This window comes from Aulonocara sp. 'chitande type north' Nkhata Bay, linkage group LG11 (genome assembly GCF_057382095.1).
Source record: "Aulonocara sp. 'chitande type north' Nkhata Bay isolate Kocher_YH1m ecotype deep benthic linkage group LG11, A_spYH_male_GT1.1, whole genome shotgun sequence".
NCBI classification, from domain to species: domain Eukaryota; kingdom Metazoa; phylum Chordata; class Actinopteri; order Cichliformes; family Cichlidae; genus Aulonocara; species Aulonocara sp. 'chitande type north' Nkhata Bay.
In genome coordinates this window covers 38,463,007-38,485,294 of record NC_141354.1, presented here as the reverse complement: position 1 = coordinate 38,485,294, position 22,288 = coordinate 38,463,007, and the positions used below count along the sequence as shown (strand labels likewise).

General features: G+C 43.4%; 1 protein-coding gene across 1 annotated transcript; it reads right to left on the bottom strand.

Annotated features, from left to right (window-relative positions):
• Positions 1 to 2: 2 nt before the first annotated feature.
• plin6 (perilipin 6) lies at positions 3 to 18,569 on the bottom strand. Its single transcript, XM_086312578.1, has 8 exons — positions 18,503 to 18,569; positions 16,147 to 16,186; positions 15,610 to 15,808; positions 15,437 to 15,519; positions 14,541 to 14,778; positions 11,195 to 11,376; positions 3,374 to 3,640; positions 3 to 3,290 (listed from the first exon to the last, which is right to left on the bottom strand). The coding sequence occupies exons 1-8, from the start codon at positions 18,556 to 18,558 to the stop codon at positions 2,880 to 2,882; spliced, it is 1,476 nt and encodes a 491-aa protein (XP_086168704.1). The 5' UTR covers positions 18,559 to 18,569; the 3' UTR covers positions 3 to 2,879.
• Between the last annotated feature and the right edge of the window lie 3,719 nt (positions 18,570 to 22,288).

Sequence of the window (22,288 nt, the reverse complement as noted above, 5' to 3'; positions counted from 1 at the left end):
GTTCAGTCCTCTGAGGTTTGACGAAGCTTTTATTTGAACTTGTGGCTCAGTCAGAAACACTTTCAGATCATCGTTTACATAAGTGGTTTCATACAGACAAGAGTGACAACCATAAAACCAATGATAACTTCTAAATTATCAAAACTATATTAATTAAAAGAGATTAAATGAGTTTCAGCAAATTTCTGTCCAAATAAAACAGGTCACTTCCTGACAGGTTTGAACGTGAAATATTTCAAAGTGCTCGATATTTTGGACAATTACAACCACCGCTGATCACTTTGACTAGATTCTGCTGCATCTGTCTTTTTTACATAATAAAGTTCAGAACTTGGCGAACATTCGTCTACCCAACAAGTCTTGGTACCAAACCCATCCACACATCTCCAACCAACAACACAGAGCCTTCATCACTACTTTTGTTAAGGTTCAAAATTGAGGAAGGAGAGTACAAACCACCCTTGGTCCAGAAGCTCTTGGTCAAACAATGATTTTTAATGAACACACGTGTGGGAAGAATAATCTGTACACAGACAGGAATTAATCTTCAACTTAATCAAAGCATAAACAGATATTTTATAGCATCAGGGTTTGATTTACTGACGCCCCTTCATGCGTCACAGATACATTTTATACATAGATCAGATCAACACCACAATGACTTTTAACCCAGAAGATCATCTTCTATTTTCATGGCTGGTACTTTCCGTTCTTGTCTTAAAGTGAATTGTTCCTCTTTCTTGCCGAGACATGACTAATCTCTCCTCTAAATAAATCTAACTCATGTGTGTGTGTGTGTGTTGACCTCACATGCTCTTTCTCAATTCACCTGTTGCACTTCTGACCTTTCACCAGACCAGAGGCTCACTGAGACTATATGTATGTCTTCTACTAAATAAATGTTTTAACCAAGAACCTCTACTAAAACCTTAATATGAAATGACCTGATATAAGTGTTTTGTAAGCATGTACTGCAATTCCTTCTATGGCTCCAAGTCACTTGCACAATAGATTGTCCGGACATCGCGCCGAACAAAGCTTCCAACCCCCAATTAATTGACCGAGCTCCAACTCTTTAATAAGCACAGATATGCATTGTGTATAAAATAGTCATAACTGCACCTGGAATACAAAGTTAACATAATAACTGTATGCATAACATCTTAAGGCCTTCTTAAAGCTATCTGTTACATTGTTAAAGCCTCGTCTTAGCCTGCTGCTCAAAATAACTTTCACTTCTGCAAAACTCTCCAAGCCTGTTTCCTGTCCTGTTACTTTTAGCCTTTCTGAAAGACACACTGTTTAAACCTCTAAACGCAATATAAACTCCAGATTATATTATTAATGCAATGGTAATGATGACAATTATTTAACAATAGCAGTAAAATAATTTCCCTGCTCCACACTCCCTCTCTCGACCTCTGGAACACCAGAGGTCGCAATACATTGTGTCCTCGCTCAGACCCTCTCTAGCCGTCCTCTGGCTCAACCAGCTCCCATTCGAGAACACTCCATGTGTAAGCTTAGGTTTTCTCGGTCCCTCTCTTTTGGTTCATGAGGCCTCGAGATCTCCAGCATCCTCGCCCCTCCTGTGGTCGCCGAGATCTTCTGCAAAGGAAACAAAACACCTTTTCCTGCACCTCCCTAACTTATCCTATTTGGGACTCTGTAATCAAAAGCATGATCCTAATTATGTTCTTAACTTATTGACTTGTATTTATATATATTCTTCAACGTTACTCATCCCTTTAAAACTCTTTAAGCCCTGCTTTTACGTCCGGTTGCTCGCTCTATTTTTCCCTTATCTGATCATCAACATCCTGTGCACAAACTGTCCACCTTTTTAACAAAAAATCATTAGAACCAGCCTATTCTACTAAAAGCTCCAAAAGAAAAACAACCACTTTAATCAATTAAGTTTAAGCATATAAGCAATTACTCCTGTATACATTTCATCATAGCTAAATGCTGCCTAAAAACAACTCCTATGTGTTAACTTCATTTTAACCTCACATTTCCTATGTTATAACCTGTTTTTGGTATAGCCTTTTTGTTTCATTTTGCTCCTTTTAATGTAACAATACCTTCTAATTCTAATTTATCAGACTTAACCAAAATATATGCTTTCCTTCCTCTTTGGTCCTTCTTTAAGTTCAGGAAATTATTTTACTGCTATTGTTAAATAATTTCCCTGCTCCACACTTTGCATCAGTGCTTGATTATCAGGAGCAAAACACAAAATAACATCATAACCAAGCTGCACGTTGACCAAAAAAACAAAACAGCTTTCAGTCACATCTCATCAACTCTGTGACTGGAAAAAGGTTATGAAATGTGGCTAAAGGCTTCTTGCTTCTTCTACAAAGCAAAGCAGATTATGAACAGCATACATTTAACATATTTGAAAGAATTGTGAAATAAATATAGAACATTTTCTGCTAAATGTGAAACAGATCTGGGATTATTTGGGACTTTGTGGCTCGACATTAAACCCAATTAAACCTAATGACAGAGTTTTCTCTGGAATTACATTGATGCAGGCTGATACTCTAGATTCATGTGACGGTGTTTTTTGGGAGGCGTCCCATACGAATCGGTCTTGGGCCCTTTTTTATTTCTTCTGTCTTAAAAACCTCCTTTAGGAAACCTCTTGTAGGTTTTGCATGTTGCCGCCTGTCCACAGCGAGAACGGCGTCAGCGATCAAATGATAATTTGGTGACAGCTTTGCGGCTGAACACGAACGCACAAACCAGCAGCAGCTGAGGCAGGTTCGTCTGATCATCCAGGACTGAGGTGGCCGGCTGTAATCGCTCGGGGGTCGGGGTCAAAGGCCGCGGTCGGTGGGGGATAAGGGTGGGGTCAAACCTCAGCGTGGTGTTTAGGAGTCGGTTGTTTCTGTAGCGTTGGCAGCATTTTCGGAGGAGTTGGGGGTCAGGTACTCGAAGGCCTTCTGGCTCTGGGAGACGAACTGTTTGAGCGGGGCGAGGAGCAGCTCGGCGGCAGATGGCCGTCGAAGGGCAGCGCCTTCGGAAGGGAGGGGCGTGCCCTCCACCTCTGCGGCTTGGGGCTCCTTTAGACTCGAGCGACGACAGCCATTAGTTGGGTCGGGGCTCACAGGACCCCCGGAACCTCGTGCAGCGCGGGAGTACAGGCTCCGGCGGCGGCGAGGACGGCCGTCCATGGCCTTCAGGAAGAGGCTGTTACTGGAGCCACGACGAGACGAGTTGTCGGATACAAGCTCCTCTTGGTTCAAGAATTCCTCCACCTCCTGAGGAGATGGCTTCTGCAGCTGAAAACAAATGGGGAGTGGAGTTGGAAATCCCGACATGTCTCAGGTGTGTTACAGGTGTGTTGCAGGTGCTTTCTACTCACCATGTCGTAAAGTGGTGTGGTGTTGAACACGAACTGAAGGATGATCTTGGCCACTTCCCTCAGCTCTTGAAGCAGCTCCTGGATTTGGAGGGGTACTGCTCGGACCAGACGAACCACACGCAGCTCTGCCAACATGGTCGCCCGAACTCTGACCGCATTCAGAGAGGCCTCTCTGAGGGCCTCTGCTTGGTACACCAGCGCCACCAGGAGGCCCTGCAGGAATTGCAGCAGGTCACCGGACAACTTGAGGACCCGAAGCAGACCAACCTGCAGGGAACAGGTGCTGTTGTTAGAACATCCATGAATCTTGTGTCTCTTCAGCAGTAAACTTACTAAAATGGTGAATGAACTCGGAAGAATTCGACTTTTTCACTCCTCTAGCTGCTTTGTTCTTCAGCTTCTGTCTTTTCACCTCCTTTAACTTTTCTGTCACATAAACCAGAATTCCTTACAGCTGTTTTACAGTAAACACATACATGTATCTGTTAGTAGCCTAAACATGACCCATCATGGACAGGTGCAATGGACCTATGCATGGCTAACACATTCAACAATTCTGAGACCAGGAGGAGACACAAACCCAACCTCATGGGGTCATAAGCTACTCCCAGTCCCAGTTCCAAGCCTGGATCAATGAGAAGGTGGATCAAACATGCAACACCATCTGGGAACAGATCACAGTACCCGAGGATCTCCAGGATTTAGTTTTTGGTGTTATTATGAAGAAAGTTCGCAAACAGCTTGATTGAGTTCCTTTACCCCGGTGATGAATTCTGATCTGTGTAGTGAAATACTGTGTTACTGTTCAGTGGGGCCTCTCTGCACTTTCCTTAAATCTGTAATAAGTGAGTGCCATACCCGAACTGGGACACTCGTGTCCTTTCGTTGGCATAAACTCTCCGTAAACCTCTCAGAGTTTACGGAGACAGCAAATTTTCTGGGACACAACGGGGGAGAAAAATTGGACCGGTACCAGCTGGAAGCAGAGCAACACGTGAGGACACAGAAAGCAACGCGTGAGGAGGGATTGCTCAGGAACAAAGACGGCAGGAACAGCAGGAATGAGATGAGGGCCCGTCTGTCACACGTCCCCAAATGTAATCAGTGATGCATTTATTTTGTGGAGGAAAAGCACTGAATTAACTACACTCACATGTGAAAGGACTCCAGTTTGTACTGGTATTTAGAAGAACCATGCCTCCAGCTGAATACTTCTTTTGAAGACTATAAACTAATAAAAAATATCTTGTTTCAGGATCACAGTGACACGTAATCTGGTCCATAAGCAACAGCTTCAAACCTGGAATTTGGGCTCTTAGATGATAAAAACATCCATTCATTTATTTCGCCTGCCTGTAAACTCGTGGCAACACTGCATTATGTGGATGAAAGTTCAGTAATAAGAGGAATTATGTTTGTTTGCCTCACTCCAGAAAGGCTCACAGCAACAATCTGCATCACTTACTTAAAAGGAAAAGGATCAAAGTGTAATTATACATCAGGACACTGATTGTTTCCTGTCCGACGTTCACTCCACACTGTCTAGATTTTCCCCTACCTGCAGTAGCCGCACACACAGACAACCTTCCATCCCATCATCCTTTATGTGAAACATCATTTCCTTTCTCATTTTTCTTACTTCCCTCGCCACCTTCTCTTTTATACTTGCTGCTTTCCTTCTGCGCTCCCTTTTCCTCTTCCTTGCCTCGTCTGCATTTACTTCGTCTCTGCAGGTTAAACACTCAGGGCTCACCGAGAGACAAAACTCTGTCTAATTTAGATTTGGGCCAATGTAATTGCATATAACATACATACAACACAAACTGCAGATAAGTTTGGATGCTGTGTAAAATGTAAACAAAGTATGAATGCAATAATTTGCACATCTCATAAACTCATATTCGAACTGAGATATTTTACTATTTCATGAAAAGTATTCGCAGCAAAAAAGTTGGGAGAAAAGCAAGTGGTGCTAAAAATAAACAGCAGGAGGAACATTTTGGAATTTATGCTTCCAGTCTTTGGTCCTGTTTATTGGAGTGACAGCTGACTGAGCATCAGCCGACCAATCAGAGACAAGCCAGGATGCGTAACGAGATATTTACGCAGAGATTGTTGTTTTTCTCTCCGAATACAAAATGTTCTCAGGTCTGTCCTGGGAAATTTGGGGTTCGGGTATTTGGGTCAAACTGAGACAGCGGGCTGTGACCTTCTGTGCTGCTGACAAACAGCCACTTGAACACGTGAGCGCACAGCGACAGGCTAATGAGGCGGCAGATTGCTGCTGACACAACAACATGTTGACCAGCTCACCTGCAGAGACACGTCCTCATTAGTCTGAATGAAACAGGACGGCTGCGCCCACAGCCGAGCCTCAGAAATGTGACCAGCCTGTGCTTATAAGTCACACTGTGGAGGAGATGACAGGCTTTTGCAGGGTCACTGCGACGTGCCTTTCACAGCACGGCCAGATACCAGCAAGAAGAAACAAACTGCTCACTGGTGAAGTAAAAACACCACAGAAGCCTTTCATGTTTCACAGGGGAAAGGATAGAGTTCAGTGTTTCCTCACACCAAAGATGCTTTTGATAAAAGACTCATTAAAACTCAAAGAGCTGAAACATTTTAGGGCATCCAACTCGTTTTATCGCTCCTCACTACTTCTACTGCATGCGGTGAATCACGATGCTTCGGTTCAGAAGGCTGCACCAAAACTGTGAAGGTCTTTGCTTTCCCGTGGTGCTGCACGCAGTAATGGTGCTATCAAAGCAGCAACACGTGGAGCTTCAGCAGCAGGTCTAATTCAATCAGTTTGATTTTATAAAACCAAATCACAACAACAGACGCCTCAAGGCGTTTTATACGGTAAGATAGAGACCTACAATAACACTGGGCGCAGTCAGTGTTTGGCTCAGTGATCAGGACGACGTAATGCACAAACACAATCTAGACAAACATTGTCACGTTTCTGCCTTTCATTCAAATAACTTCACAATCCTCTGTGTGCATCTTTACACACACACACACACACGTCGGGTATTCATATCAATTTGGTTCCCACAAAGATTCAATTTATTTTTATTTATACAGCGCCAAATTACAACAAAAGTCACCTCAGGGTGCTTTATAATGTCAGGTAGATCCTACAATACTACATACAGAGACAAACCCAACAATCATATGACCCCCTATGAGCAGCACTTTGGCGACAGTGGGAAGGAAAAACTCCCTTTTAACAGGAAGAAACCTCCGGCAGAACCAGGCTCAGGGAGGGGCGGGGCCATCTGCTGTGATTGGTTGGGGTGAGAGAAGGAAGACAGGATAAAGACATGCTGTGGAAGAGAGACAGAGGTTAATAACAGATATGATTCAGTGCAGAGAGGTCTGTTAATACATAGTGAGTGAAGAAGAAAAACTCAATGCATCATGGGAATCCCCAGCAGCCTACATCTATTGCAGCATAACTAAGGGAGGATTCAGGGTCACCTGGTCCAGCCCTAACTATATGCTTTAGCAAAAAGGAAAGTTTGAAGCCTGATCTTGAAGATATGAATATCAAGATGTGTTTTGAGTGCGAATTATCATTTGCATTAAAGATAAAATTGCATTAATGGTTTAGGAATGATCTAAACTCCTGAGTTTAAAGGTACTTAAACAATTGACTGACAGGCAGTTGAAGTGAAGGTGGCCGTTATTACCATGAAAAACCAAAATTAAACCAAAATAAGAACAGCAAAAATCCACAATCTGCTTAAAAAGTCTCAAAAAGAAGGAATCCACCAACGGGATCAGCAACACTGAAAGGTCTGAAACACACAGGAGACAAATCGTGGTGCAGACGTCTTTCCTTGTTTAAGAAAACCTCCGCACAACATGGGAGCGAGTGAAGAACGCGATGATGAGGTCTGAATCGGGACATGAGTGGAAATACAGAGTTTACGATAGACTGCACTCCACTGAAGAACAAGAAGGACAGACCCGACTTAGGAAAACTTGGATTAGCCAGAAAAAAAGCCGGCACAGAAACCAAGATGAAGTTGGAGCTGAACGATGGGAAAAGCTGAAGCAGACACCAGCAGGGTGATGGCGTGGGCATGAATGGCAGCAGGTGAAAGCGCCTCACAGTTTAGACTGACTAGTATTAAAGTAGTTAAACCAGTCCTTAAAATTAAAGTTAGTCTGTCCAGTTATTGTACATAAAAATGAATGAAAGTCCAGAACAATTCATGACAAATTTTAAACTCCTTGAAGTGACGCTGACAGTCTGCACTTGTGATTTAAACTGTCCTGTAGAGGCAACGCTACAAAAACTGCTTCTGTACAAACACTGAGTGTAGTGTAATGAGTGTTTCTCAGTGTAGCGTAAAGTAACAGGTTGCATCTGTGAAATACAGTTAAAATCACCCACAGATAAACTTCTCATTGTGCACTTTGAGGGCAGAGGCTGAATATCATGATGTAGATCTGTGTCGCTCTGCATGTCGCTGATGATGTTTTAAACAAGCTGAGGCCGTGAGTCTGAGCAGACCACACTCGGCCGTTATCGCCCCATCAGCTCAGACGCTCCACGCGGCACGTAGGCAGCGAGCTCCGCTTAGATTACAGCCGTCTGCTGAGGAAGCACATCCATTTATCTTTAATGGAGCTCATTTTCCCGAAGGCAGGAGACTCCCATCTGTGTGCCATCAATCCATCCCTCGCTATTCAGAGAACACTTGTGTTTTCTTTAACAGCAGGACATCTAAACTGACGCTGATATTTATTTTCTGTTCTCATCCACACCCTAAAAAACATTTACAGAATTTCACTCGCATGTGCTGTGCCAGTGTGCCTGCACATGTGATGTGACAATAAAAAGTGATTTGATTTGATTTGATTTACACGTGAGGCCCGGAGGCCAAAGTCAAAGTGACCTCGGAGATGTCTTTATGAGCCGTTTCCTGTTGTCATTACAGCGCCGTGAATACAGGTGTTCCTGCAACACCTGCACCGAGCAGGCTGGAGCTTCCTCCCATTGCTTTCATTCATGTTTTAGTGTCGAGTCACGTTTTCTCTCTTTGGATTCTTCTCGTTTAAAATTCTTCTCAATTTATCTGCTCACATAACAACGCTAATCTGTACTCGATCAAACTGAGTCTGATGTGTGTGTGTGTGTGTGCGTGTGTGCGTGTGTGTCCAGTCATGTAGCTGCCGCCAACACACACACACACACACACACACACACACACACACACACACACACACACACACACACACACACACACACACACACACACACTTTGGCGCTCCCAGGTGTAATGAGCACACATGTAGGTGTCTGAGAAACATCCTGCCGCTCTTATCCTGTCTGACGTTTCATATTTCAGTTTGTAGGGCTGTTGTTCAGGTTTCTATGTTCTCAGTTTTAGGACTTTCTGGACAAACTGGCCAAAATGTTCCAAGATTCTTAAGTTGGAACATTTCTGACTTGTCAGGCGTGCATGAGGTGTTTTTTAATGTCTTACGTCCCATTTTAAGTGCAGTTTCATCCCACAGCTTCTGGGATGGTTTCATTGGTTTGCACAGTCACTTCTGAATCATGTTTCTTCAGGTTTATTGGATATTTTATGTTGAATTGGATAAAAAGAAAAGAAAGACACTTTGAACAGGTTGGACTTTTGTATCGGAAACTTCGCGTGTCGACCTCTGAACCCTCAGACAGACCTGTGTGTTGGGCTAATTTGCTTTCATTTTTTAACAACTGGTCCTCACAGAGCTAGATAAACGAGACCACTCGTCTTACAGCAGCTGCTTCACGTCTCCTCGTTTGTTTGTTCTGGACGGCAGAAGATTTCTATCATGGTGAAAATGACAGAAACGTTTGTTTTAGGGAAGAGCTTGCTGCCGCCGCCTCTCAGCGATAAACGCTGGTCCCAGCCTGAGAGTCATAAAAGCTGCTGGGAGGAGAAACGTGGGGGTTTTAGGATAAACTGAGGAGGACGAGTCAAAGGTGAACGCTACTAAAAATAACACAGAAAACTAAAAGCTTTAACCTCCTAGGACCTGGCGTCCACATATGTTGACATCACATTTTGGGTTATTTAGACCAAAATACTCAATTTTGCTCTACAAGGGCCTGATATCCACTTACGAGGACATTATATGCTACTCTTCTATCAAAATTTAAAATGAATATCCTCATATGTGGCTCTTATTTTTGTTAGAAACAAAAATTAGGCAAAAAAAAAATCTGCTAATTCTTTGTTTTTACATTCATCAGGACCCAATCAGCCCAAATATCAAAGAGAAATTAAAAATGCTGCTGTGGAAGAGTTCGGGTCTTAGGAGGCTAAATAACTGAAACTAACATTAACAACAAAACGAGAACACACTGGACTCAAATTATCTCAGGACACAGAAACGTGCAGTTTAGTTTGGCCCAGGTGGACATATTTCCTCATGTGCTCGTCATAATTATGAGGACTTTTGTTTGTATTTTTAAAGTGTGACTGTCACAGTCAGTTCCTCACATTCAAACATAAAGACAGGTTTAAAGTAAAAACCTGGAAAGTGTGATTGACAGATACTTATCATCATCATCATCATTAGAAAAGGTTTAAATGTTTTAATTCCTCTGGTGACATCAGCCCCAGGGTCCTGAAGTCCTGTTTTTTGACCTTGTGATGTGTTTTTTCATCATCGCCTTCGTGGTGTTTTAAATCGATGGGATCATCAAACTTCGAGGTTGTTGGCTGTTGTTGTTGTTCGATAATCCTCCTTTGTGAGTCTTAAAATACGCAATGTTTACAAAACTGTCTAAAACGTTTATTCAGTATCATGTGAAACACGCGGCCGAGCCCAGAGAAGCTAGGAGATCATAGATATCGCCCCCTGCTGGTCATAAGTCAGAAGACAGGACCTGGAAGCTACGTCCAAGTTGTTATACTTTTATCCCAACTCTTGAGGCGATCGTGGCTCAAGAGTTGGCAGTTCGTCTTGTAATCGGAAGGTTGCCGGTTCGAGCCCCGGCTTGGACAGTCTCGGTCGTTGTGTCCTTGGGCAAGACACTTCACCCGTTGCCTACTGGTGGTGGTCAGAGGGCCCGGTGGCACCAGTGTCCGGCAGCCTCGCCTCTGTCAGTGCGCCCCAGGGCGGCTGTGGCTACAATGTAGCTTCATCACCAGTGTGTGAATGTGTGGATGACCGGATGTGTAAAGCGCTTTGGGGTTCTTAGGGACTAGTAAAGCGCTATACAAATACAGGCCATTTATCATTTATCTGCAGCCCAAACTCAGCTGGGGGATTGATTTTATCAATCAAATTACTGGATATGATTCAGATTACATGGAATGAATCCTGCACTATAAGGTCCAGATGTGCCCCAGCTGGGCAGTGTAGTAGTGTGCCCATAGAAACCCCTTTCTGAGGCCCCAAAGGACAAAGTTGCGGTGAGCACAGCCACTCAGGTCAGTGTGGGATAAGTGTGGGTTTTTTCTGCCCACACAGGCCCACAGTTCACCCACAGCTACCAAAAGTGGGTCCACGCGAGGATGTCTGCTGGGTATGTGAAAGAATTTCTAAGAACTCACGCTCTCTGGACTTGCCATTTCGTTGGGGGAACTGTTGAGATCCTCCAACATGTTTAGATGTAGTTTAGTTTAGATTTGGTTCCTCTTTTAGGTTTATGTGGATTAGATCCCAGGTCTTCCGGACCTTAAAATGAATCTGATTTCTTCTCTCACTGGCATTCAGGTTGCCTAAACAAACCCCACAACTCTGTCGTGTTTCCTTTCACGTTAAACATCACACACCGAGTTCTGCGGGAGTTTGGTTTGCTCTCACCTTGTCGGCAGCGTCTCCCATCGCCCTGACGGCTCTCTGCAGCTGCTCTCTGATCTTCATCAGGCGGTGATAAAGCTGCAGGCTGAGAGTCAGCAGGAGGCTGCGGACCCTCGTCCACATACTGGGCTCATCGCCATCGTCTTCACTCTCGTACTGCTGCACCCTCAGCTCCCATTCCTGACCTGATGGATGGCAGAGACGTTCAGAGGCAGAAGGCTTTGCATTCATAAAGATAGGTTACAGCAAGCAGCCATCAAAAGTAACGTTTGTAGAACTCGTGCTGAACTGGAGTCTGGGCAGGACGTGCATTTCACATGACATTAAAGCATGTTCAGAAACTTCATGTCTGGTCTCATTTCCTGGTGTGGCCCTTGCATTTGACGCCCCTGACCTACAATAAGAAGATTTTAAAAACACTTTCGGTGACACAGCTCAAATGTCCTCGCTGTTTTAAAATTCCAACCAGGCCTCACATAGATATAAAGACAAACGGTAAACACACTCAGTCTAGAAATTTCCTCAGAGTGTCACATGAAGTGAGGTTTTGATCCTGTCACCTTCAGTGTTATTGGCGTCAACATGTGACACTGAGGACTCTGCTCTCTGATTGGTTCGTTGGCTATTATCAGCATAAAGAGCTGAAGTCGCCAGCAGCAGTTTGGGGAGTCAGCAGAGCTTCGGCTCCCTCTGCTGGTTGAATTCTGCAGAAAAATATCCCACACGCAGACACAGGTTGTATCCCAATTCAGGGTCTGCAGCCTTAAAGTATGCAGCCTCAACGATCCTCAAGGGCCGCGTACTCAAAGACCGCTAAGGCCGGAAGTGCAAGGCTTGTGTATTGGGACGGTCTAGCCTCCGTTGCGCTGCCCAGGTTGCCTAGCAACCATGATACTAACAGCTGGAAACGTGTCATACAGCTTTGTTTGACAGAAATGAAGGAGAAAATCTTTTGTTCATTTGTTTCTTTCTACATGAGCTTTGATCATTCTCTGTAAGATTAAGCTCAGCTATTGAACGGCGTATATTTTAAAGTAAAGGCTTTAAAACCAAGTTAGTGCAAACGTCACTAATGTCACATAACTTCGCCGACATTCAATTCAATTCAATTTTATTTATATAGCGCCAAATCACAACAAAAGTCGCCTCAAGGCGCTTCATAGATACAGAGAAAAACCCAACAATCATATGACCCCCTATGAGCACTTTGGCGACAGTGGGAAGGAAAAACTCCCTTTTAACAGGAAGAAACCTCTGGCAGAACCAGGCTCAGGGAGGGGCGGGGCCATCTGCTGTGATTGGTTGGGGTGAGAGAAGGAAGACAGGATAAAGACATGCTGTGGAAGAGAGACAGAGGTTAATAACAGATATGATTCAATGCAGAGAGGTCTGTTAATACATAGTGAGTGAGAAAGGTGACTGGAAAGGAAAAACTCAATGCATCATGGGAATCCCCCGGCAGCCTACGTCTATTGCAGCATAACTAAGGGAGGATTCAGGGTCACCTGGTCCAGCCCTAACTATATGCTTTAGCAAAAAGGAAAGTTTGAAGCCTAATCTTGAAAGTAGAGATAGTGTCTGTCTCCTGAATCCAAACTGGAAGCTGGTTCCACAGAAGAGGGGCCTGAAAACTGAAGGCTCTGCCTCCCATTCTACTTTTAAATACTCTAGGAACAACAAGTAGGCCTGCAGAGCGAGAGCGAAGTGCTCTAATAGGGTGATATGGTACTACAAGGTCATTAAGATAAGATGGGGCCTGATTATTTAAGACCTTGTATGTGAGGAGCAGGATTTTGAATTCTGGATTTAACAGGAAGCCAAAACAGGAGAAATCTGCTCTCTCTTTCTAGTCCCTGTCAGGACTCTTGCTGCAGCATTTTGGATCAGCTGAAGGCTTTTCAGGGAGTTTTTAGGACATCCTGATAATAATGAATTACAGTCGTCCAGCCTGGAAGTAATAAATGCATGAACTAGTTTTTCAGCGTCACTCTGAGACAGGATATTTCTAACTTTAGAGATGTTGCACAAATGGAAGAAAGCAGTCTTACATATTTGTTTAATATGTGCGTTGAAGGACATGTCCTGGTCAAACATGACTCCAAGGTTCCTCACAGTGTTACTGGAGGCCAAGGTAATGCCATCCAGAGTAAGAATCTGCTTAGATACCATATTTCTAAGCTTTTCAGGGCCGAGTACAATAACCTCAGTTTGATCTGAATTAAGAAGCAGAAAGTTAGCGGCCATCCAGGTCTTTATGTCTTTAAGACATTCCTGCAGTTTAACTCATTGGTGTGTGTTATCTGGCTTCATGGACAGATAGAGCTGGGTGTCATCAGCATAGCAGTGTAAATGTATGCTATGTCTTCTAATGATGCTGCCTAAGGGAAGCATGTATAATGTAAACAGAATTGGTCCTAGCACTGAACCCTGTGGAACTCCATAATTAACCTCAGTGTGTGAAGAGGACTCTCCATTTACATGCACAAACTGGAGTCTATTAGATAGATATGATACAAACCACTGCAGTGCAGTACTTGTAATACCTACAGCATGTTCTAATCGCTCTAATAGGATATTATGGTCGACAGTATCGAACGCTGCACTGAGGTCTAGCAGGACAAGCACAGAGATGAGTCCACTGTCAGAGGCCACAAGACATGTGGCCAACAGTAATGTTTTAATGTTCTTCGTTATTAAACATTTGCACATAAATAAGTGACATCATATTCAGTACTTACTTTTCACAGTTTACTCTTCGGCCGCTCCGCTTCTGCCGTCTGCGGCAGAATTCTCCACACCGACTGCCGCGCTATGAATTGTGGGATATATGGGACCACGAAGTCTACACTGCCACAGCCTTAAAATTCAGGGAAATGAAGGACGCATTTGAGGGCCGCACTTCGAGCAGCCTTTGAATTGGGACAGCCTTCGGCGCGCCGCTGTGACGTAATCGGCCTTGAAATGCGGCCTTTAAGGCTGCAGACCCTGAATTGGGATACAGCCACAGTGTCAAGTACTCCTATCTTTTGCAGACATCTAATCGACATAACGCTTTCCCAGCCCCTGACCTTAACCATGACCCTGACTCTAAAACCACATTTTGAGTCTCAAAAATGCCTTCAAACTTGTGGGGATTTTGCCCCACAAAGATATGTACTCACACTAAAACACACGTTTTCCACAGAAAAAAGTTGATTCTCGATAATCTCGTCTGAAATATGAGCTGCAGGGATGCATTTCTGTGTGATAACACGATAACTACAGGTGAGGCAACATTAGCTTAAATCTCTCAGACTTACAGAAAAATAGCTGTTTTGCCAAAGAGCACTACAACCCTCCTCATACTCACGCAGTGTGGGTGGGAGGGGCAGGTAGTAGGCGGTGGCGTCCTCCACGCGACTCAGCACGTCATCGAGTCCCGACATGGCGGCCTGGCCCACCTGAGTGTTCTGCAGCTGCTGCACAGCCACCCGGCCTACGTTGGCCAGACGCTCCAGCTGATCCAGAGCTGCGTCCAGGCCGTCCACCACCCACAGCTGCACGTCATCCAGGGTCAGGAAGAAGGCGTCCTTCAGGTGAGTCATAACCTGATCAGAGGCAGGCATTTACAGCGATTTAAAGTCCCTGTAACATCAGGCAGCAGCCTTCCCTGACATTGTAAACGGTTTTTAAGAGTCGTCTTTGCACATTAAGCCTTTAACAGGCTCAGAGACACTGCAAATGTTGGAGGAGATCAAACTGATACGATCCACCTGGGGGCAGCTGAAGCATGTGAGACACTTTACAATTATCTACAGTCCTGTTTGGGCCTGCCTAATGAATCTCTTTGAGCTCCAGGTTTGGTTTCCACCACCTCCTCAGAGCAGCTCTCTGTGTGTCGGCTGCTGAGCAGGAAGTGCCCAGAGGCTTTCTCCAGGTGATTTCTGCCCCCAGGTGTCCTGTTCTAGACAAACACCTGAAACTACAACTGAATCCTTTGAGTGATGTCTGAAGGACTTTAAGCTGGATGGAAAAACTACATTTATTACTTTAATTTTACATAAAGGTGATGATTTTAAATGATCCGTGTATAGCCTTTTAAAACAATGCTGAGCCTTTCTTCCGTTGGATCCTGTTGTTTCGACAGCCTGGCTGCTCGCTCGTACTCTAGTGCAGAAATTTACCGTTACCTTAACTGGCAGCGGTGCAAAGAAAAGTTTGTGACATGACCACAACAGAAACATCACATCTGTAGCAGGTACTGACCTCGTCTGTTGACTGGTTCAGGATCGGATAGGTTTTCTCCAGGTGATCAAGACCAACGAGAGCAAAACTGTTGGCAGCATCGACTGTGGAGAACAAGACAAACACGATTCAGAGGCAGCGAAACTGTGATTAGGTGAGATGAAGCTAACGGTGCCAGCAGTGCTGTCACGTACTCTGTGGCTCCAAACTCTGCAGGAGGGGCGTGGCTCGTCTCATGGCCTCTTGGGAAAAGCTGCGAACTCCGACCTCGGCCATTCCTCCCATCAGACCCAGCAGACGGTTGCGAGCTTTGACCCCCGAGTACATCGAAGTCACCATCTGTAACGCTGAGCGAACCAGAGGCAGATGGGAAGCTCTCAGGATGGCATTGGTCTGAAACACGAGGAGGAAAACCGTTACACCTCATCAGGACTACAATGGGGTTTTTTAAAGCTGGAACTGGGAATACTGGAATATTTGGGCATTGGAGCTAAAGCTCCCTCAGGTTATGCAGCAGGACAATGATCCGAGCCCACCTCCACCTCACAAATACTTTTTCACATACTTATATATCGATACAAACACAGATCACGTTGTTCTTTTATTCCCATTCATTCTGTATTTCATCATTTGTTGCTCATGCTTCCACAGATCGAATCCCTTCCTCCTCTTCTGTGGAGGAGCTGGAGAAACGTTTGGGCGAAGCCTAAGTATGTTCGCTCTTAGCTCACCTCATGATCTGGATGAGATGACATTTCTCTTTCGCCAAATCTGAGAAAAAACAAACAGAGGTCACAGATCAGACTCGCCTCCACGACCTTCACATCAGCATGAGGCAGTCAGCTGCCAAGCCTCCACAAAGCTCACGACTGTTCGACCAAAGCCAGCATGAAAATCGTCTTTTCTTCGCACCATCCGCTCCAGCCGCCGAGCACACAGCGGCTCAGACGCAGCACAAAAGCCTTTCTTTAAAACGAGAGCGCAGAGAAACGGCGTGAAGACTTTACAGGGAGAAAATGATCTTGAGTTTGCATCATCTGAGTTTCAGCTTTACAAGTCGTCTCTGTGGAAAATGGAAAGCACCTTCAATAAGTCACCTAAAAACATCACGAGGAAAACTATTGCACCAAAATAAACGTTCTGTATTTCAGACACATAATCGGTATTTTGCAGTTTTCTGCATGAGGGAACTTTTTTTGACTTTTTCTTTATTTGTTTGTTGCTGTTTTTGATTTTCAGCAACGTCTATTTAAACTACTCAACATGGATGAAGTGGAAATAATCCCACAATTCAGACTGGGATCATTGGAAATCATCCATCCATATTCTGCCGAACTCTCTTCCAAGGAAACTCATTTGTATCCATGACCTCATCCTTTGGTCGCTACCCAGAGCTTGTGACCATCGGTGAGGGTGGGGATGTAGACTGAGCGGTAAATTGGCAGCTTCGCAACGTTAAAGTTAAGCAGTGACCACAGGTATTAGTTGGGTTACATGCATAGCTGGACTGGCTGGATGAATGAGTTGAAGGGAAGTTATGAGCTGTTTCTGAGAGACAAATAACACCAGGATCCTTTTCTATGTAGCTGACAGCTGGTAACTGTGCAGGGGCGGATCTAGCAAAGTGTTGCCAGGGGGGCAGGTAGGGCATTAACAGGGAGAGGGGGGCACAGAGATATACTTTCTTATTCTCATTTAAAATGTCTCGCTTTAATAAATAATTATCCAAATCTTACAACAAACATTTTCATCTGATGTAAAATGTATAGAAATCCATTATTGTACGTAGTAATTTTTTTAGGGTCCCATCATAATTTCTTCAGAAGGAGCAAAGGTAGTTACTGTTATCTGCAATAAACTTTGAATGAAGAAGTTTGTTGTCCTCCGCACCGCTCAGGTTACGCTGGGCAATAAGATTCTTACTTCACTACAAAGAAATAAGTAAAATAGAATAATTAAATTAAAGAAAATGAACAATACGCAGAAAATAAATAAATTAAAGGATTTACAGCGCACAGAAGTGTAGAGCGGGGTCACAACATAAACTTGGTTCTTATGCAACGGTAAAACATTCAGAACGTACGAGTGTTATTACACAAAAATGTGTTACTGTATAGGCAAAGAAAAGCGGCTGAATATTCCAGTGTGCCAGCACACACACACACACACACACACACACACACACACACACACACACACACACACACACACACTCGGGTATTCATATCTTGTGGGGGCATCTAAGTGACGTAATGCTTTCCCCAAACATTACCTAATTGTAACTCTGACACTAAAACCACATTTTGAGTGTAAAAATGCCGTCCAGGATTCTGGTCCCCATTACGCTGTTGGTCCCCTCAAGTCAATTATTAGTTTTTGGTCCCCACAAAGATATGAATACATGCTCAAACACAATAAAATTTTTATTTCCAGATGATTTAAAAAATTGTCATTTTGTTAACATGAAACATTTTCTTTAACCATGCACTTACTTTTTCTCTAAACACTACTTGTGTAACCGTAAAGCAGGTTAATTTGCCAGGGAGCAAACCACCAACCGTCTGACAGGTGGAAAGTAACCTAGTCAGTTTTGAAGATTAACAAAGACCAACACTGAGCAGTGCTGGTTTTCTAACACTGGAATATTTCTAACATTTTGAGTTATTTTCCAGTGTTAGAAGATCAGCACTGCTCAGTGTTAGTCTTTGTTAATCTTCAAAACTGACTAGGTTACTATTAAACATATAACACTGTCAAAGGTGTAAATTTAACACTCAACAGTGTTGTATTTAACACTCAGAGGACTGGACCCATATAGACACTCTCCAGTGTTAATTTAACACTGGAGATTTTGCTGTGTATGAGAACAGAACAGGTAATAAATGGAGAATTCAAAGCCAACACATAAAAAACAGCATTTAAAGCTGCTGTTTCCCACAGATGAGAAAGGAAACTTCACACAGAGTCCTGAGCTGATCGTCCCAAACTCAGGAAGAGCTTCTGGTGCCTGCAAGCATCAGGTTTTACAAGGCGCCAGTAACAGAGTTTCTGTTTTAACTCTAACACAGACACACAGGAGAGTCTTACCCCATTAGAGGACTGTTGATGAAGCAGCTGAGCCGAGTCACGATGACAAAAATCATGAAGACACTCTGACTTTATAATCTGTAAATAAAGAGTGCTCCTGGGATTTGAGGTTAATAAACAGCGACCAGATTGGCTGGAGCGTGGTGTGATGTCACTGAGGTTTTAGACTTTAATGGGGAAATTGAATGATTGCCCTGCTGTACATGTCTCTGACTAATCAATTACCTCTGAATCAAAAGGGTCATTCAGGGGGAAAGTACAGGAAACTGAGAGCCGAGGGAAACGCAACACAAAATATAAATACTGTAAATCCAGCTGATAGTCACAACGCTCCACCGGAAAATATCAGCAGAAATATCCAGAATAAAGGTAATAATAAGCTGACGAAACTATAAACCAACAACTGATCGAAGCCTTTCAAACAGACGTAAAGTTAAAGACATTAAACTCTTTCTGCAGCACCCTCTGGTGTGTGGTCTATGTTTAGACTTCCTCTAAAACTAAGGCCTTTTTTAAAACATCTAAAATGCAAAATGTTAGTGGAGGACGGGCAGAGCGGCGTTTGCACAGCCACGTCTGCGTTCTGATGTACTGGAGCCACGAGCTGAACGCAGAGGAGAGAAGTATTGATCTGATCAGGCTAGTATCGATCCGATACTGTCCAGATTAGCTGTGTTGCAGGCAGGATGAGGACTCAAACAAAAGCTTGAACAGTAAGAGGCCGCTTTATTGGCTGTGGCAAAAACTCTAAAATTACAAACAGGGAAAACACAAAACTTTCAAGTGGAACCGCAGAACTCAAAATGAACAATAAGGCGATAACACACAGCCCTGAGAGGCAACAACGGACAGAGGAAAACACAAGGCTGAAATACACAAGGAAGTAATGAGGGAACGAGACACAGGAGCGGGCTTACAGGTGGGGGTGTGGCCACTTTGAAACAGGAAGCTGTAACTGATCAGGCTTACAGGTGGGGGTGTGGCCACTTTGAAACAGGAAGCTGTAACTGATCAGGCTTACAGGTGGGGGTGTGGCCACTTTGAAACAGGAAGCTGTAACTGATCAGGCTTACAGGTGGGGGTGTGGCCACTTTGAAACAGGAAGCTGTAACTGATCAGGCTTACAGGTGGGGGTGTGGCCACTTTGAAACAAGAAGCTGCAAGGTAAGGAGTGACTGACTGGCTTCTTCTTGACTGATTTAAAAAAAAGATATTATCAAATCAGTACTAAGGCTTGTTGGTCCGCTCGTTACCGAAGCTTGTTATGAATCCTGGAGTGGTTTCACCATGGCCAGCTTGGTGTTTTGAATCTGCCTTCATCAGCTAATGTCTCCCAGTGTTTTGCTCAGGTTTGGTGTTAGATTTGTATTGTTGATTGTCATTTATGCTTAGAAATATTTACTTATATATGCTTAGAGTTTTGTAATTAGTTGTAGATTGGTAGAGGTTTTGATCCTTGATAGTCTGCAAACTTTGTGTGTATTAGACAGCACTTTGGGAGCATGAGAGGTCATACCGTGTCTTATTGTTTTATGGTAGGATTAACGTAGTTGCGTCTGTTCGAGTCTAAGTGCTCTTTGTTTAGATGAACTGCAGGACTTCCTCACCGTGTTATCTAGGATGAACCATCTAGGGTGAGGGGGAGGCTACCCTCTTCCTGACCAAGGATGTTTGACCCTTTGATCAGCAGTCCACACACACACACACACACACACACACACACACACACACACACACACACACACACAGGCAAGGTACTCTTTGTGTGTATGTAGACGTCATATGTTAATGAACTTATGCATATTCATGTAACCTCAATAAAAGAACAGTGGTACGGGAGAACGGACGAGAGCAACTGGGGTCAAGCGAAGGAACGGTGCCTGTCCGGTTCTCTCCCGTGCACGAGAAACATGAAGAAGCTTGCCTACTTGTGTCTTGCTTTGCAGTGTAATTATATTGTCTTCAACGTTCCAGCGGATGGGTTCAAGCTACAAACCTATCATTTGGTGTTCACGCATCGATCGTGACCGTGTTCCTGTAACTGTGAGGCGTACGTGACACAACCGATATTTCTGTCACTTGATACATAGCAGTGACATTTTGTAATCTACCCTACAAATTGTTGTAGCTGCATGACTCAATTCAGGAACTTCAAATAAGATACAAGTCTGAAAACATAAAAACAAGAAAACACTGGCTCACTGTTAATGTAAAATGTGAAAGTAATGAGGTCATGCTTCAACACGATCAGCAAACATCAGCAGCAGCCTGCCGGAGACTCTACAAAACCACTGAAAGAATATTATGTAAAAGGTTTTCACTTTTTTTTTTGTTAGCAGGTTAATCGTTTATATCTGTGTCATTACAGGCGTTTCGCTCTCCGTGGACCACGTCAGTGTCTTCTTGGGTAAATGCAGTCAGAGTATGCTCAGAGAGAGGCGGGATGAAGGAACCAGTGTCAGAGTTTCTGAGAAACATTCATGTGACAGGGATCATCAAAGGTCAGATGACACTGGCTCTGGTGATTTCTAAGAAAGACATCTTCTCAATCTTTAAATGATGTGAAAATCTGGTGACATGCTGCATTTTTCTCTTATTAAAACATCCGGTGCACACTTACTGATACAGCTCCTCACTTTAATAAAACTCCTTCAAATAAAGTTAATGGTTAAAATGGCTTACACACTACTAATATCAAAACTGCGTCATTCACAGTGAAAAAACGTATTTAAACTTATTAGAGGCATAGAGTGATGTCATTGTGACAATCCAATTAAATCTGGCTTCCATCCAATGAGGTCGACACGTCAAAGACTGACAAAAAACCCTGTAACGTAGAAACTATGACCCTTACAAGTGAGGTGTGTACTGCCAGCATATAGAAAGTACCACGTAAAGATTTAGATATGCTAGAATGATCTGCAGGTTGACGTGATAACAGAGGTGTGGACTCGAGTCACATGACTTGGACTCCAGTCAGACTCGAGTCGTTAATTTTATGACTTTAGACTTGACTTGAAAAAATGTTCTAAGACTTGTGACTTGACTTGGACTTTTACACCAATGACCTGGGACTTGATATTTCACCCCAAATATAAAATTTAACACGCATATTATATTATATAGAAAGTGTGCACCATTAATTCAATTGATTCATTTATTCAAACCACACTCCGTACGTATGTGTGCGTGAGCTGTAGCACAGCCAATCAAATTAACCAGATTTTTTTTAAAAAAGAAAAAAAAAAACGCTCAAAAATGCTGCAAGGAGATATTTTTTTCAGGTACATAAACTATGAAGTAGTCAACAAAAAACCGAAATGCAATATGCAAAACATGCAAGAAGAGAATCACAGACAGAGATGGAGCAGCTTCCAACTTTCAAGAAGTTGCATAAAGAACGTAGGCGGTGCTTCTCTCTTGCTACGATGAGATCATGACTTCATCTAACTAGCAAATGTTGTCCAGGCTACGTTGGTGATGCAGTTTTTTTAAATGTGTATGATATTTTTGTCATGCGATTTTAAAGCTGGTCCTACAAGCGCATCCAAGAATAACATGCAGCTTATCTCAGAACTGTCGGTGAAAATTATTCTTGGAGCTAGGTTTAATTGAGCTGCATTTTAAAGAGGTGCAATTTCACAATTTGTGTATATTTTCTAAGTTCACTATTTTGTCATGTGTTGAGAAAAACACAGATTTAAAAATCACATGGTCTAATATTTACATTTAGCATAACTGCAACGTGCTTTTTTTCTTTTTTAAAGACTCGAAAGGACTCGAAAT

Bases quoted from the DNA above. Each gene is read 5' to 3' on its own strand.
- plin6 (XM_086312578.1), bottom strand. From the start codon at position 18,558: ATGATTTTTGTCATCGTGACTCGGCTCAGCTGCTTCATCAACAGTCCT. The intron at 3,641-11,194 runs GTGAGAGCAAAC...TGTTCCCTGCAG, and splicing joins TGGGAGACGCTGCCGACAAG to GTTGGTCTGCTTCGGGTCCT. The intron at 3,291-3,373 runs GTGAGTAGAAAG...ATTTGTTTTCAG, and splicing joins CCACACCACTTTACGACATG to CTGCAGAAGCCATCTCCTCA.